Raw genomic sequence first — 17,882 nt, 5'->3', positions numbered from 1 at the left:
CATTAAAGAAAAACTAAATAACTAGAGATATATAGTAAAATATTACTATAGAAATGTCAATTCTCCCATTTCCCCCCAGCTGACCCACAGAATAAATGCATTTCCAGTTGTAATCACATCAGGACATTTTTTTGGTGGAAATTAACAAGCTGTTCCTAAAATGTATATGCAAGGAAAAAGGGCCAAGAATAGCCAAGATGATCCTGATGCAAACTTGCTCAACCAGACAGCAAAATGTATGAATGTACAGTCATTAAGACTGAGGGGTGTTGACACAGACCTGGACACCTAGGAAGAGAACAGGGAGTCCAGAGCAGGCTTGTGCATTTTGGAGCCCTGATGTAGGGCCAGATATGGCATTGCAGGTCACCGGAGAGAGGATGCCAGTCAATGAATGGTATTTGGACTACTGGCTAGCTATTTGGAAAACAGTTAAGAAAATGAAATGGGTTCCCACTTCATAGCCCAATTCCAGATGGGTTAATGATTTAAATGTGAAAGGCAAACTTTAAAATTTCCCCCTTCCCAATTCTGAGAAATACCTTTTTGACTTTAGGGTAGGTAAAGATTATTTTTTATTTAACAGAGCAGTTAAATAAAATTTTACTTCTAGAGCAGTTTTAGGTTCAGAGCAAAATTGAGCAGAAAGTATAGAGATGCCCCATCTGCCCCATCCCCACATATTCAGCGGCCCCCTCCCCCTTTGGTAACACCCCTCTCCCCTAGATGGTATGTTTGCTACAATGAACCTACATCAACATCCCAGCATCCTTCAGGGTCCATAGTTCCCATCAGTTGACTCATGGTGGTGGACATTCTCCAGGCTTGGACAAATGTGTAATGACAGGTACCCACGGTCACAGTATCACAGAGTAGTTTCACTGCCCCAAACACCCTCTGTGCTCTGCCCACTCATCCCTCCCTCCCCCAGCCCCTGGCAAGACAAGGAGTTTTTAAGACATCAAAGTTGTTAACTATGGGGAGCTCCCATCGTGGCTCGGTGGAAACGAATCTGACCAGCATCCATGAGGACACAGGTTCGATCCCTGGCCTCGCTCAGATGGGTAAAGGAGCTGGCGTTGCTGTGGCTGTGGTGTAGGCCGGTAACTACAGCTCCAATTCAATCCTTAGCCTTGGAACCTCTATGTGCTGTGTGCGCCCCCCCCCCAATTAATTAATTAATTAAAGTTAACTACAAAAGATAAAGACATATTTAACTACCCTAAACTTGAGTATTTATTATCAAAAGTTAGGATAGAAACAGACAGTGAAAATATCTTGGACTGGATCCTGGCCTGGGGGTGAAATAACTGCTCTAAAAAACATTATTGGAACAACTGATGAAATTTTAATGTGGACTGTACTTAAGACATCAGTATTACATCAGCACCAAATTACCTACATTTGAAAATTGTTCTGCAGAAACAGGGATTATCTTTGTTTTCGAAGATGTACCCTGCAACTTACTCTCAAATGGTTCAGCAAAAATAATATATACACATTGGCTCTTACACACAAATACTGCAAATGGTGAATCTGTGTGAAGGGCATACAGGAGTTTACTGTATTAGTCCCTACACCTTTCTACATGTTTGAGGAGGCCAATTATTACCACACAGAATCCCTTATTCTCCAGCATGCATTAGAGGTAGCAATAATTGGGGCCCTGAAGCACTTCTGGAAAGTTCTGCAGGGCATCCTGAGATCTCCACCATGGTTTGTCTTAAGAATATTTGTTGAGGAGCTCCCACTGTAGCTCAACAGGTTAAGGACCTGACATAGTGTCCATGAGGATGCAGGTTCAAACCCTGACTTCCTTCGTGGGTTAAGGATCCGGCATTGCTGCAAGCTACCACCTAGGTCACATACCTGGCTCTGGTCTGGTGTTGCTGTGGCTGCAGTGTAGGCCGGGCAGCTGCGGCTCCAATTGGACCCCTAGCCCAGGAACTTCCATATGCCTCCAGTGAGGCCCTGAAAAAGAAAAGAATGTGTATGGAAATGCCAAGGCTTCTCTTTCAGGGCCATGGAAGAGGCCCATGAGAGTGAGGGGTCTGGAAATTCAAATTTCATTAGCTTCATGGTCACTTTGCCTCTAATAATAAGAAAATACTAGAGACGACACAAACATCCGCAGAAAAAGGGATCAACAACTATACATAAACTACTTCCCAGACACACACTATTACAGCAGTGAAAATAAATGTTCTACTGCTTGCTTACACTTAACAACTTGGATGAATTTAAAAAAACATGTTCCCACAAGGCTACACATTATCTTTATAAACCTCAAAAAGAGAAAAATGAAACAATGTATCTTTTAGGAATGCCTCCAACTATGACAAAACCACTAAAAATGGCAAGGAGACACCAAGGTTAGGATCCTAGTGGTTGAAGGAGCAGCAAGGGGCAGAATCCCGGGGTGCACGTATATTTGCTCAATATGGCTATTGTGGAGCCACAGACTTCCCTCCGTTTTACTAGTATCCTTTAGAAGTTATCTGTTCCACATATGCATAAAATATTAGACTCGAAAGTATTGAGGTCATCACGCTCTGCTTCCCTCCTTCCGGTCCCCGCACTTTCCACCATCACGTCCCCACCAGCTCCAGGGAAGTGCGACCCACACGGGGCCCTAGCACGTGACGGTGACTTTCTCCTCCCGTCCGGGTGGGGTGTGGTGGGGATACCCAGGGTATCTATCTTACGGGCACATTAAATCCGCTCGGTTCATTCCTCAGTTATTCGCCGTCTAAAAGCGGAACAGGTCTCCGAACCCAAGGGGCCTCGCCCTCCCCGCCCTCGCTCCCATTTAACCGCCCCTCCAAGGGTGCCGGCCACCCCACTCCCGCGACTTCCCGGGCGCCCCGCCTCGGGTCCTCCCGCCCCGCCCACCCGATTACGTAAATTCTTCCAAGAGAATCCCCGCTTTTGCCCCTGGGATTGGAGCCCGCCGGCTCCAGCCAAGCTCTGGCATTTATCGCCCTCAAGCAGGGGGCCAAGAAGGGGGGCGTGGCAAACGCTCCCTTCCGCCCGCCCAGCCGAGCCCCGCCTCCCGCAGTGGCCCCGCCTCCCGCGCGCATCGGCGCCTCCCAAAACCAGGAGAAGTGGATTCTGCGCTCCGCACTGCTCCCCCGGCCGCAGGGCGGGCGTGCGGCCCAGAATCATCAGCCGGAAGCCCGGTCCAGCGCCTCAAGGGGGAGCCGGCCCCGAGCGGGAGAGGACGTGGCCGCAGTCTGCGTGAGTGAGCATGCCCCCGTCCCGCGGCTCAGGCCTGCCTCGCGTCCTGCTCCTCTCGAGCGCGACCCGGGCGCCTGGCGTTGGCGGCGGGACAGGCCCTGCGCTGTCCCCTCCCCCTTGCCTCCCTCTCTCCTCCGCCGCCTCCCGCCCGGCGCACCCTGCCGGTCTCCAGGCAGCGCCGTGACGTCACGCGCATCTGCGTGCAGTGCCGCGGTGGGGGGGGGCGACGTCGGGGGGAGGGGGGCTGTGTTGGGGGGAGGGATGGGGGCGACGCCCGTGGGGGAGGGGATAGGACGGGGCGTTGCGGGAACTGGAGCGCGCGGTGGCCGTCTAGCCCGTGCGGGTTCGGTTCGGTTTCACCGTGAAGCCCTGCGTTCCCGGCTCTTCCCGCTCGCGTGCGGCTGCCCCTCCCCCACGCCCTTGACCATTTCTGAGCCTTAAGGTTGTAACTCACCACTGTCACGTCCATTTTTGTTGGAATCTTTCCGGAAAAATGGAATCTGGCAATGTATCCCAAGGAAATGTTGGGAGAAAAGTGTTTATTAGCATATTTGGCAGTCCCCAAATTAGCTTCAAAGCCTGTTTCCCAATCGAGGTCATTTTGCAAAAACTTGTTTTTGCTGTAAATGAGAAGAGCCTTGGTTGGGAGCTGGTACCCGTGCCTGGTTCTGCCTCCAAGAGGCTGTGAGCTCCAAGTCACTTAGCTTCTGGGGGCTCAGTCCGTGATGGAACAAGATAAAACATGCGTGTGCGTGTGTGGGGCGATGCTACGCTATGGCACAGGCGCTCAGGGCTGAGCTTGGCACCTCTGTCCACTGTCCAGGTGTTACTTACTGTGGCTGCTGGTAAAGACTCCCCTTGTGCAATAGCCCTCTTTGTGTTTCCATTTTTGACAGTGTAACGGAAGAGTTTACTCCGGAATATCTCTGATGGCTGGTATTTCAGAGCGCAAGTCAGGCAATAAGCAGAGGTCAATGGTGGGAAGCTGTGTGCATGGAGGACAGGACAGGACTGTTTTCACAGGAAATGGGCGGGGGTGGTGGGGAGGGGACTTGGTCTAAGCGCTGCCTTCTCTGTCCTCTGGAGGCAAAGCCCAGGGACAAGGCTGACTCCACAGTAACCTCAGGTAGTTCATACATGTACTTTATATGTGGCTTTCTTGACGGTAAAATCAATCTCACCGTATAATTTCCTACACAGAATATTGAAGGATGTTTGTTCCAAGATCCCTGAAAATCAAGCGGAACGCTAGTGATGATGGTAGAAGTTGTGTGGCCAAGAAAATCAAGCCAGAAGGTGAAAATCCTGGGCTGGACGCTGGTGGGTTTGGTCCAGCTGTCACCTCAGACCCCAGAGAACCTGCACCAGCAGCGCATCCCCATCCAGCTGGCCCGGTGGCCGAGGGGGTTCTGGCTGGACCCAAGCAGGAGGCACAGGACAATCTCCCGGAGGAACCTGTGAAGTCCTTTTCCAAAACCCAGCGCTGGGCAGAGCCCGGGGAGCCGGTGTGCGTGGTGTGCGGGCGGTTTGGAGAATACATCTGTGATGAGACGGATGAAGATGTGTGTAGCCTGGAGTGTAAAGCAAAACACCTTCTGCAGGTTAGGGCAGCTGAGGAGCAGAGAGAGCCACCCCAGGAAGGGAGTTCTGAGCCGGGGGCTCCACGCCCTGCTTCCTACGTCTACACCGAGCACGCCTTCATCTCGAACCTCCGGGAGGACCAGATTGCAAACCTTAGAGGGCAGCTGGGAATCGTGGTGGAAGGGCGAGGTGTCCCCAGGCCCATCATTGACTTTGGGCATTGCGGCTTCCCTGAGACCTTAAACTTCAACTTGAAGACCGCAGGCTACGAAGTTCCCACGCCCATCCAGATGCAGATGATCCCCGTGGGGCTTCTGGGCAGGGACCTCCTGGCCAGCGCTGACACCGGCTCAGGAAAGACGGCCGCCTTCCTGCTTCCGGTTATCACGCGAGCTCTGGTTCAGGTACGTGAGAGCTCACCAGTGTTATTCTCAGAAACAAGCAAGGTGTTTACCAAGTGTCCCCCTCGACTATGTTACAATTGCAAACTGAAGCTAAATACTTAGGCCTTTGATCACTGGTGCGCCTGGTGATTTTGCTTCTAGGCAGTAGTTTGTATGAAAAAACACAATTTTAGGGAATTTTTCTTTTGCTGCCTTGAACCAACCTCTTCACCGAAGGCCTAAAAGATTCCTTTCTTACAAGGAGTTTTCACTTTAACAAATGTTCTATCCAAGGGCTAGGCTTTTGGCTTTGGGCAGAAATATCCTGCTGACCAGACGAGCTGTCATTTTTTGTGTCAGCTGCCTTCAGTTTTGTGTTTTGAAAAATCCGACACCAAAGTCAGAACACTATCGTAGAGTTTCAAAACGCATGGGTAAGTGGGATCCATCTTAAAATGCTTCTCCCTTGCCTTACCGATTGGTTTACAGTGCATAAGGCAGTCCCACGTATAATTAATTTAACAGACATTTTGAGTAATTACTTGCTAAGTACTGGTGAGTTTGTGGGGTATGAAAATGAAGAGAAGGGAAACATGCAAAATACAGGCAAAGGGAGAAGAGAGAAAGGAGGACACTGGGGGAAATGAAAAAGTAGTCAAAGAGGTGAGAAAGGAAGAAAGAAAAGAAAGCACTAGATGTTCAAAATCCTGACGAGGGAGTTCCTGTCATGGTGCAGCAGAAACAAATCCGACTAGGAACCATGAGGTTGCAGGTTCAATCCCTGGCCTCGCTCAGTGGGTCAAGGATCCGGTGTTGCCGTGAGCTGTGGTGCAGGTCGAAGATGTGGCTCGGATCCCCCGTTGCTGTGGCTGTGGTGTAGGCCAGCAGCTGCAGCTTTGATTCGACCCCTAGCCTGGGAACCTCCATATGCTGCAGGTGCGCCCCTAAAAAAGACCCAAAAAAAAAAAGAGAGAGAAAGAGAAAATCTTGATGAAACTCACTGGAAGACCAAAATAGAATATAGGGCAGGAGATGGAATATTTATATAAATAGGCTCTTTGGAGGAAGAAAGAAGTGAATCAATGGAGCACCCAGGGGCAATCGGGGGCAGCCTGCCAGCTTCACCCAGATCTGCAGGGCAGCTGGCAATCGCCCAGTCCAGCAATAGGAGCCAAGCTTCAGTTCTGGCCCCTTGGTTAGCACAGACGCCACTCCCTGGTCCTGACTTTGATCTTCATTGTATGTCTGTGTTGTATGAGAAATGGATGCCACTCGTGAGGTTTGGGAGGAGAAAGCTGCCGGGAGCCGACGGCCGTGGGCTGATGGGACCACTTGAAGAGGGAGCTGCTCCTGGATTCTCTCCGAGGCTTGAGTCCGTAGCAGCAGGAACTGACGACTGTGTTTCTCGTGTCTTTGCAGAGCAAAGCGCCATCTGCGCTCATCCTCACGCCCACGAGGGAGCTGGCCATCCAGATAGAGCGCCAGGCCAAGGAGCTGATGGGCGGTCTGCCCCGCATGAGGACTGCGCTCCTGGTGGGGGGCCTGCCCGCCCCCCCGCAGCTCCATCGCCTGCGCCAGCGGGTCCAGGTGGGCTCCCCAGCACAGCATGCCTTTGAAGCAGAGCTGAGCCGTGCAGGGCTAAGGTTACGCCCCGAGTGTGGTTTTAGGTGGTCTTTAACTCCTGCCACGTGAGCCATGATTTTTCAAGTGTGTTTTATGTGGGAAAGGACAGGAGCACAGTTCAGGAAGTGCCTTTCATTTGCCAGACACTTTTTGGATGTTGTCACAGCCATCATCACCTTTGATCATCATTGTTTGCTCTTGGAAGTGGGTTGGTGTGTCCCCTCTTTCGTGGTCGAGAAGGTGAATTTCTGTAAGTGGGGCTTTAGCTAAAGATCACAGCTGATAACAGTTTATTTTTTGGCTCGGCCCTGGGCACGTGAAAGTTCCCTGACCAGAGAGAGATTGAACCTGTGCCACAGCAGTGCCAGTGCCAGATCCTTAACCCACTGAGCCACCGGGGAACTCCGCGGCTGATACATTTTAGAATGTGGTTCCTGCGATTAAGGACGTTCTTCCTTTTCACAGTCCAGTGACAGACTCAGGATGCATCAGGCCTCAACCTTGCTGTCGCCTCCGCAGACCCCATGTAGGTTCTGCTCATTTGTCCCGTCAGCTTTTTCTCAGGGCACAAGAAGCAGGTTCAGAGTCATCCTCTGCCTTTAGCTGTCATACATCTCATCACCTTCAGTTTGGCATGCATCTCAACCTTCTCGTGTTCTTGGCACTTTTAAGGATTATAAGCCACTTATTTGGAGGAATATCCTTCCGTCGATTAGATTCAGTGTCGTGTCTTTGGCAGGACTGTCACAGAGAAGTTTTGTTCGTTTCATCACATCCTTTCAGGTGGCACACAGTTTTCAGTCTGTCTTTTTGCAGGGGCTTTTGTCTATCGGTTTATCGTAAAGTTTATTTTTACCCTTTGTGTGAATAATTATGGAGGCGCGATTTGCATACTTTCAGGTTGTAAAATTATCGAGCTTCACCAGACTTTCCACTAATTTCTTGTTTTCTATTAGTGAGGACTCATGGGTCCCTGTTTTACCTGCAGCATTATAATCTCTTTGACTTGTGGAAACACCTTCTGGTTGGTCTCTGTGCCCTGTTTTCATATCCTGGTCTTGCTTCGAGTACGTTCTTGCTTTCTTTTTTTAAAAAAATTTTTTTGGTCTTTTTGTGCTTTTGAGGGCTGCACCTGTGGCATATGGAAGTTCCCAGGCTAGGGTTCAAATCAGAGTGTATGTACTGTGGCTGTGGTCTACAGCTGCCGGCCTACACCACAGCCACAGCAACGCCAGATCTGAGCTGCGTCTTCGACCTACACCACAGCTCACGGCATCACCAGATCCTTGACCCACTGAGCGAGGCCAGGAATCGAACCCGCAACCCCATGGTTCCTGGTTGGATTAATTTCTACTGTGCCCCGACGGGAACTCCCGTTCTTACTTTCTGTCTAAAGATGCTCTGTACTTGCCTCGATCTTGCCCTGTATCTCTCCGCAGATCCCCGGCTCCTTTTGGTGGCAAGAGGAGTGTTCAGGAACCGAGGCCTGGGCTCTGCTTGGGCTCCTTGCTGTCGAGCAGATACACCGAGGTTGATCTGAGTTTATCCGAGACCGAGTCATGTTGACGCTGTCAGTTCTGTTTCATCACCAGATGCATCTTAGGTTTTCTGTGTCCACGTTTGTAATTGACCGTGAGAAACCTGCTGCCCTTACCCTTTGCATAGGTAGTTATTTGTCCAGCCCTCCTGTGTCCCAGGGGTCCTCCCCAGGGCCATGCCTTCCTCCCCCCCCGCCACCCCGCTCCACCTGCACCGCCTCCCCCTCCTCCCTCGGCTTCACAGACGCCCACTCTCCTGGAAGAAAAGTAGCAGAACCCTCTCCTGCTCTGCAAGGACCGAACAAAGAGCTACTCAGATCAACAAAACAGAGAGTTGATTACCAGTAGACCATGTAAAGGAACTTTCAGAGTAAGCTGTTCTGCAGATAAAGAAGATTCCAGAGTGGACAGTGGGGGAATGGGGTGGGGGAGGTGGAAGGAAACTGGTGTAAAGACGGCCGTAGGCATGCGGGCAAAGCTAAACAAACACAGGCTGAGTGAGCTGCGACAAGGAACAAGCTGTGGTCATTTAAAAAATGGCATACATGGAGTTCCCGTCGTGGTTAATGAATCCGACTAGGAACCATGAGGTTGCGGGTTCGATCCCTGCCCTTGCTCAGTGGATTAAGGATCTGGCGTTGCCATGAGCTGTGGTGTGGGTCACAGACGTGGCTCGGATCCCGCATTGCTGTGGCTGTGGTGTAGGCTGGCGGCTACTGCTCTGATTTGACCCCTAGCCTCGGAACCTCCATATGCTGTGGGAGCAGCTCAAGAAGAGGCAAAGAGACAAAAAAAAAACAAAAAACCAAAAAAAATACATAAAAAACAGTGTACATGCTGTCGACAACGGCGTGTAAGTGCAGGTAAGCTAGGATTGCAAGGAAGCATTGTTCCCAATTATTCAAGAACAAGCCTCTCTTTAAGTTACGTGTTTGTTGAAATTTAAGGAGAAGCATCAAAGAATGGAAAAAATGTATAACTCCCAAACCATCGGAGGGGAAAAACGGAAGAGAAGGCCTGAATGCATGGCATTTGTCCACGAGTTCCCTGGTGGCCTAGTGGTTAAGGACTTGGCATTGTCACTGCTGTGGCACAGGTTCAGTCCCTGGCTGGGGAACATCGGCATGCTGTGGGTGGAGCCAAAGAAAAGTAATGAAAATTCACTTAATGTCAGTGGATTTCTGAGGTACCCCTGCAGAACCCTACGTGCTAGGGCTACACACCTTTCGTCATGCCCAGGGCAGCAGTGTTGCATTGTGGGGTGTGCGCTGGAAAAGTGGGCACAGCCGAACATATTGGGTCATTTGTAACGCCCCAGACTTGTCCCCCAGCTGTCTCACCTCATTCTCACTGTAGTTAGTGTTTCCGTTTTACCAAGAGAGAGGCATATGGAAGTCCCGGGCTAGGGACCCGTGGCATTGGCCGTATCCTTTAACCCTCAGCAGCAAGACTGGGGATTGAACCAGCACCACTGCAGCAACCCTAGCTGCTGCTGTCAGATTCTTAACCCACTGCACCACAGCGGGGACTCTGAGACACACTCTGTTTATTAAATGCTGGTGCCATGATGCCTGCTGAAGTTTGACCAAAGAGCTCCCCTTTTAACTTCGACTTCAGCTAATACACAACCATTAAGAGCCTTAAGCTGCCTTAGAATTCCTTGTGCACAGCCTTGTCCGGGAACCTGCACTTGTTCATGGCGCCAAAAAGCCATCAGCATGCTGCATGCCTTCCTGGTCTGGCCCGTGCCTGGTTCTCAGCCTCCTGTCTCCCTTGCTCCACATCCTATTTTAGCAGGACGGGCGCACCCTGTCCTGATCTCAAGAGCAGGTTCTTGTCTGATCCGTTTCTTCCTTTGTGTCGTGACTTTCTGGAGAGCAGAGCCTAAGTCTGACTTAGTCATCGTTGAATTTAACACAGGGTCTGGCAGGTGTCAGCCGTGCATTGAGTGTAGAATGAGTAAATAAATGAATTAACGAATGTTATCTAATTTTCTGACTGGCTTTTTCTCTTTTACTCAGGTAATCATAGCAACTCCTGGGCGACTTCTGGATATAATGAAGCAGAGCTCTGTGGATCTGGGCAATATCAAAATTGTAGTAGTGGATGAAGTAAGTAGTGGTATTTCATAACATGACTTTATATAATTTATGAAAAGCATTTTGTAGTTATGTAATTGCATTGTGTATTCAGGCATTTTCTCCCCCAAGGAAAGCAATTTGGAGATATTTTTTTTCTTTTTTTTTTTTGATGGCCGCACCCATGGTATTTGGAAGTTCTCGGGCCAAGGATTGAATCCCAGCCACAGCTGCGACCTACACCACAGCGGCAGCAACCCTGGATCCTTTTAACCTGCTGTGCTGGACCAGGGATCAAACCTACATCTTCACAGCAACCCGAGTCACTGAATTTGGGGTCCTAACCTGCTGTGCCACAGTGGGAACTCCTCAAGGATTTTTTTTTTTTTTTAATTGGCAGTAAGTTGGTTCTTGTGTTGCTGCATTGCATCTGATCTAAGGGTTTTTTTTCTTTTTTTTTGGTGGGGGTGGGGCAGCACCTGTGGCATATGGAAGTTCCCAGGGTCAAATTGGATCTGTAGCTGCTGGGCTACACCACAGCCACAGCAACTTGGGATCCGAGCTGATCCTGCATCCTACACCACAGCTCATAGCAACACTGGATCCTTAACCCACTGAGCGAGGCCAGGGATCGAACTTGCGTCTTCATGGATGCTAGTTAGGTTCGTTACATCCGAGCCATGATGGGAACGCCCTGGCTGATCTAAAATTAAACCACAGTTTTCTTTTCCTCATTGACAGAAAACAGAAGCTGAGCAGGTATGTTGTATTCCCAATGAGAAGTTTTTTAAGCATGTTTGCTGTCATTTGTCTATAAGAAAAAAAGAGGAATCAGTGGCAAGTGACTGTTAGCAGGAATTTTGGCAGTAGCTGGTAGTGCTTAGTTGGAATGACCTTTTTTATTCTTTTCTGCGTGGACATAGGCACCTATGGTGGTGATTTTTCTGTTACGTAGAGCACATAGGCATTTTTATACTCTGGGCCTGTTTAATAAGAGAAAGTAAACGTGTTATTATTTGATGGTGTTCCATCATGTGGACACGCACGAGAACACAAAATCACATGCCAGCCAATCCTGGCCCGGCTGTCCCCCCTGCATGCTTGTCCCGCTGACATTGGTGGGGCAGAGGCTTGTGGTTCCCAGCAGTGATCAGAAACGTGTGCTAGGTGCTGCCCCAGGAAGTCGCACGGGACAGCAGAACATGTGGAGGGAACACAGCCGAGACCCAGGCCGGGGGTGTGAGCCTTTATACCCCTGCCAGCAGGCTTTGAGCAAGTCTTTCCTCCCCCAGAGCTGTGGCGAGGATGCAGTGATGACTCGGACAGAAAAGTCCCGTGTCATGTAAATAACATCATTGGGTCCTTTACTTATTTTTTTTGCCTTTCCTAGGGCTGCTCCCGCGGCATATGGAGGTTCCCAGGCTAGGGGTCTAACCGGAGCTGTAGCCACCGGCCTACACCACAGCCACAGCAACGCGGGATCCAAGCCGCGTCTGCAACCTACACCACAGCTCATGGCAACACCAGATCTTTAACCCACTGAGCAAGGCCAGGGATCGAACCCGCAACCTCAAGGTTCCTAGTCAGATTCGTTAACTGCTGCGCCATGACGGGAACTCCATCATTTGGTCCTTTAAAAGGTGCTGCTAAGCCAGTGTTTTCCAGCCTGGCCTTGGTGGAACCAACCTGTTGTTTGGCATTATCACCACTGCTGCCACCCTGCAGGTGGATAAGCCCATGTCCTTAACTCCTCCCCATCTTGTGTGTCTGGGGGTGACCCTCTGGAGAACTCACTCTGCCCCTCTCGTCCCAGCGTGGCTGTGTCCTTATGTTCACAAGGGTTCCGGGGGCCCCTTGGGGCAGCGCTCAGGCTGATGGTGCAAAAGAGAGTCGCCCAGCAGATGTGCACCGATGCCCCACTCCTTGGCCTTTGGGGACCTGGCTTCTGTGTGGTCTTGAGGGGCGAGGGGTTGCTGAACGGCACAATCTGTCACTTAGTGAAACCAAAGCCAGTATAGAGGTGCTCTTGGGTGGGGGGCAGGTTACGAGCCCTGGAAGATGTGGGGGCATCACAAAGAGGCTTTAACGCTGCTCAGGCCTAAGATGCGGAGATCTAGTTGGAGGAGAAAGCACATGAACTTGAAATAAAGGCAAGAATGGCATCATATGTGCTGAAGACAAAGGCACAGGAGCAGCAGGCTCTTTCTGTGAAGGTCCAGCTAGTAAATATTCTTGGCCCCAAGGGTCATCTCTATTCTAGTAAATATTTGGGAGCTGCGTGGTCTCTGTTGCAACCACTCAGTTTAGCCATAGATAAGATGTAAAGGACCATAGAGTTCCCGTTGTGGCGCAGTGGTTAACGAATCCGACTAGGAACCATGAGGTTGTGGGTTCGATCCCTGCCCTTGCTCAGTGGGTTAAGGATCTGGCGTTGCCATGAGCTGTGGTGTAGGTTGCAGACATGGCTCAGATCCTGTGTTGTTGTGGCTCTGGTGTAGGCCAGTGGCTACAGCTCCGATTTGCCCCTAGCCTGGGACCCTCCATATGCTGCAGGAGCGGCCCTAGAAAAGGCAAAAAGACAAAAAAAAAGTTGTAAAGGACCAGGCGTGACTGTTTATGACCCTATTTGCAGTGTGTTATGATCCTGTTTACAAAGATAGGTAAGGTCCAGGGAGTTCTCTGGTGGCCTGGTGATTAAAGCAACCCTGCTATGGCAAGGATCACTGCTGTGGCACAGGTTTGATCCCTGGCCCAGGAATGTCTGGATGCTGCGGGCAAAGCCAAAAAAAAAAAAAAAATACTGGTAAGGTCTTCATTTGCTGTGAGAACCTCTGCCACAAGCTGTTGGTAGGACCGTGCAATGCGTGATGTGCTCAGGAGAAGTGAGAGGATGAGCGGGTTGGCTTCTCGGAGTCCCTGGGACCTGCCTGACCTGAGCCTCGCAAGAGGGAGGAGCATTTAGGAAACCAGAGGGTGGATGCAAGGTTGCAGGTGCGGGGACCACGGAGAGCAGACTCGGAAAGTCTAAGCACACACGCAGAACAGGCAGGAAAGGCCGGCCAGCCTGGAGCTTCCCTCTGCAAAGTTCTGGAAGTGGGGCTGGGCAGTCTGGGTGGGCTTGGCCTGAGGGGCGGAGGGGTTTAGCCCTGAGGTGGGAAGCAGGGAGGGTTTCTGGGTGACCGGGTCGGGTGTGCCATGGGGAAGGTCGTTCTGCTCCACGCAAGAGAAATTCAAGAAGGAAGAGGAAGAGTAGCCTGGACAGAAGGTGGGGGGAGGGTGGGGTCCAGGTGGAGGCAGGTGTTGGGGTTCACCTGAGAGTCAGTAAATCCTGATGAACCCGCTGATGACCGGGTACGAGAGAGGACGAAGGTGGGCGAGGCTGTGCCTTTGACTTTAGCACAGGGCGTACAGGCCTGGGTGGGGGTGTGGTACCAGTCCTGCAGTTGGTTCCAGAAGTGCTGGCTTTCATGTGGATGATGGATGAAGGGGTGTCGCCATGAGGAACGGGTCAGAATCTGCGAGACCTGCTGCTTTCTCTCAGGGAGGGAGTTTAGGAGAGAGATGAGCCTTGGGGCCAAGGGTCTGCCTTGTGGAGTTTGAAGATGAGTCAGGAAACAAAGGAGAGGGAACTGGGGAGGAATAACGTCCCTGGGGAGAGAGGCCAGTGTCCTAGGAGGAGCAGGGACGCGGGAGTGGTCAGAGAGGAAAATTCCTTTGGAACTAGGAAAGTCTGCTCTGTCCCCCTCTGTGTCTCATGTGTCCTGGGAATTCTCTGCCACCCCATCCACCTGCTCCTCCTTCCCTGTGTCCATGACTCCGGAACCTGCCCCCTGGACCCAGGTACAAGGTCATTTCTCCTATTCTGTGTCACCTGCTCTATCCCAGCCACTGAGCGCAGTGCTTTCCTGTTTCCCCAGAGGTCAGAATGGAGAACCAGACCGTGCTCCTTCCCATCCAGGTTCATCGGGTCTGAGCCGGTATAGAGAACTTCTTATCTTTAGGGAGGTTTGGGGCACCGACCAGCAAGCTGCCCGACGCACCATTCGTGTTTCTTCCGTGCTTGGAGTAGCATGAAGGCTTAGCTTTCTATCAGATACACCTTAGAGCTGTTCTCTTGCTAGACTCTGTTCTGGGTTGGGAGGCTGCTATGGGAAGTGGCACGTATGCCAGGTGACAGGACAGAGGCTCCCGGTGGCATCTCAGCTGGGGGCGGGCCCTCTGGGGTGACCTAGGCTGAGAGCTGAAGGAGCAGGGGCGGCCATGCAAAAACCCACCTGGAGGAAGGACTTGGCAGAGCACACCTGGAACAGGTGAGGCAGGTGGGGCAGGTCACGGGAGAGGGTGAGGGTGGGAGATGAGGTCGTGGGAGATGAGGTGGCGGAGGGCATGAGGGTTGGGCTGGAGGAGCCTTTCATTCTGAGTGTGACGGGAGGTCTGGGTGGGGTCTGAGCAGGGAGGACCAGACTGCAGGCTCTCCAGGAAGCTGGTGGCAGAGGCAGTGGGAGGAGTCTCACGGATGGGGCTGCGGAGACAGAGCAGGGTCCCCGCACTGTTGACAGGTTAGATGCGGGGTGAGGAGGAGACCAGGCCAGCTCTTGAACTGTGTGCCGGGGTAGGACTGGGTCTGGCAGCAAGAGCAACAGCACCTGTTGTGAACACGTTGAACTTGAGCCTTGAGGTCCAAGCGGGGCACCAAGTCAGCAGTGAGGCTCCAGCACTTGAGTTTCGGGGGGGCGTTATGACCAGAGATGAGCTGTGGGGCGTCTATATCCATGGGGTGCAGAGCCCTGCAACCTGGTGAGCTGCTTGGACAGAGGATGCAGGGGTATGGGGGGCCTGGGACCCAGCCCTCCGGGTCACCCACACACAGAGATGGTCTGGGGGGGGGGCACCAGGGAAGGAAGGAAAGTCAGTGTTGGAGGCAGGTGGCGGGGACGGTCGGGATGTCACCTGCTGTTGGTCTAATGTAGCCTGTTTCAAGTATATGAATATTGTAAGTTTCCCTCCGGGACCATAGGTTCTTAAAAGGTCGGGGCCCCTTGCCGTGAGTCCTCAGCTCAGCGCACACCCCTCCCCTTGATGTTTGTGATGCGGCTTTGCAGCCACGTGGCCCAGCTCCACAGCTTCATGGGGCGCCGCGTCTTAGGCCTCTGTTTCTGCATCTGTGACGGGGTCCTGTTGGTGCAGCCTTCAAAAGGTGCCTTGGTGTCTGGTAAACGCCCAGCGAGTGGGGACCGTCAGCTGCCGCTGACCATGAGCTAAGGTTTGCTGAGCGAGCCAGTGAAGGTTTAGCCTGGGGACCCTCCGGAGAGCGTTCATGAAACAATACTTATCCTTGTTATATGTGATTTTTCTCTCCTGGTATTTTTTTTTATTATATTCTGTCCCATTTTGTGACTTTAAAAAAATGCTGTTCACGGTCCTTTCTGCAGTTTGAATGGTAACTATATGCGTAATCCATGTCCATTAAAGACAAGTTGGAACTAGGGGAAAAATACCCATGTTCCCATCTTAAAATAACCATACTTACTGTGTTTCTTTTGTGTTGTATTTTTGTTTTCTCCTCCACTAATTCCTAAGGGGTCTTGAGAAGTCAGACTTTATTCTGCAGAGGTTGGGAAACTTTACAGAATTCTCGGTGGGAGTCTTATAATCAGACTTATGTTCTCCACGTGGAAAAGAGCCTTTCAGCGAGAAGGCAGGTTCCCGGGAAGGAGGGGGGTTCCGAGCCCCATCGGGGGCGGGGTGGGGGCTGTAGGAAGGGGAGGAGGGGGTACAGACAGAGTCGGGAGATGGGAAGTGAGTGAAGCCGTGGTGACATCTGGGCTGTGGGATGATGGATGAGTTTCGTGTTCCATCCTTGGTTGTGTTTACCAAGTTTTCTACGTTAAGCACCTTATTTCTGTTGTTAAAAAAATAAGATTGCAGCTTAAAAAATGACAAAGACTAGGCGTTCTCTCTTTTTTTTTTTTCTTTTTTAGTCTTTTTGCCTTTTCTAGGGCCGCTCTCACGGCACATGGAGCTTCCCAGGCTAGGGGTCTAATTGGAGGTGTAACTGACAGCCTACGCCAGAGCCCCAGCAACTCGGGATCTGAGCCGTGTCTGCAACCTACACCACAGCTCACGGCAACACTGGATCGTTAACCCACTGAGCAAGGGCAGGGATCGAACCCGCAACCTCATGGTTCCTAGTTGGATTCACTAACCACTGTGCCATGACGGGAACTCCAGACTAAGAGTTCTCTTGAGGAGCAGCGGGTTAAGGATCTGGGGGTGTCCCTGCAGCAGCTTGGGTTGTTGCCATGGGGAGGGTTCTCTCCCTGGCCCGAGAACGTCCACAGGCTGCAGGCACAGCCAAAAAAAAAAAAAAGAGTAAGGTGGAAACTCATACGTGGTTGTTGAATTTGGCACCTGGGGAGTCGGTGAGGTGCGACAGGTGGACCTGGACCTGATTGAGGGGGATGAGGGGGCGGAGGAGGGGACAGCCGGGCTGAGGGAGCTGGGATGAGAGGAGACAAGGCACTTGTTTATAAGGCTCTTGTATTTTCTGAACCAGGAGAAGCAAGGCCACCTACTGAGACGAGTGAGGCTTAGTGGGGTGATCTGAAATGTGGGGGTGCCTGCAGACACAGCATCCTTAACTGAAGCACTGAGACTACCCCCTGATTTATACACTTTAACTCTTTAATCCTCGTGACAGCCTTCAGAGGCAGCTACTATTACCATTCCCTTTTGTGGAGGGAAAAACTACGCTTAGAGCCATTAAATAACCCACTTGAGTTTCTTGGTAGAGCCAAGATCAAATGCAGGATCAAATGTCATGGAATTACTAATATTAAAACAAGTGCTCAAGTTCAGCCTGACTGACAGCACATTAGTGGATACTTAAAAAGAAATACAATGCCTTTGGAGTTCCCGTCATGGCACAGTGGTTAACGAATCCGACTAGGAACCATAAGGTTGTGGGTTCGATCCCTGGCCTTGCTCGGTGGGTTAAGGATCTGGTGTTGCCGTGAGCTGTGGTGTAGGTCGCAGATGTGGCTCGGATCTAGTGTGGCTGTGGCTATGGTGTAGGCCAGTGGCTACAACTCCAATTAGACCCCTAGCCTGGAAACCTCCATATGCCACAGGAACGGCCCTAGAAAAGGCAAGAAAAAAAGAAAAGAAATACAATGCCTTAGTTGAAATAGTTTAAAACAATTAACTTATTTTCCAAAATAATAGACACCTAGATTATATTTGAAAATCAAGATAGTCAATCTTCCATTATTTAAAAAAAAAAATTTTTTTTTTTGTGGCTGCACCTACAGACTTTGGAAGTTCTGGGACCAGGGATTGAAGCTGAGCTGCAGCTGTGACCTACGCTACAGCTGCACTGGGCCAGGGATTGAACCCTCACCTCAGCAGTAAAAGGAGCCACTGCAGTCAGGTTCTTAACATAC

At 51.1% G+C, this 17,882-nt stretch overlaps 1 protein-coding gene across 7 annotated transcripts in view; it reads left to right on the top strand.

Annotated features, from left to right (window-relative positions):
- The first annotated feature begins 3,023 nt into the window (after window positions 1-3,023).
- DDX59 (DEAD-box helicase 59) overlaps window positions 3,024-17,882 on the top strand; it is a 31,041-nt gene continuing 16,182 nt past the window's right edge. Inside the window, exons 1-5 of one of the 7 annotated variants that reach the window (XM_047755161.1) lie at window positions 3,024-3,237; window positions 4,134-4,207; window positions 4,438-5,222; window positions 6,621-6,788; window positions 10,384-10,473. In XM_047755161.1, the coding sequence (XP_047611117.1) occupies window positions 4,449-5,222; window positions 6,621-6,788; window positions 10,384-10,473 (1,032 nt within the window). In that variant the 5' untranslated portion in view covers window positions 3,024-3,237; window positions 4,134-4,207; window positions 4,438-4,448. The other 6 variants (XM_047755162.1, XM_047755160.1, XM_047755157.1 and 3 more) reach the window with 6 other exon arrangements.

This window comes from Phacochoerus africanus, chromosome 12 (assembly GCF_016906955.1).
Source record: "Phacochoerus africanus isolate WHEZ1 chromosome 12, ROS_Pafr_v1, whole genome shotgun sequence".
NCBI lineage: Eukaryota > Metazoa > Chordata > Mammalia > Artiodactyla > Suidae > Phacochoerus > Phacochoerus africanus.
The sequence above is the reverse complement of the archived record's forward strand: the minus strand, read 5'-3'. Positions and strand labels throughout refer to the sequence as shown.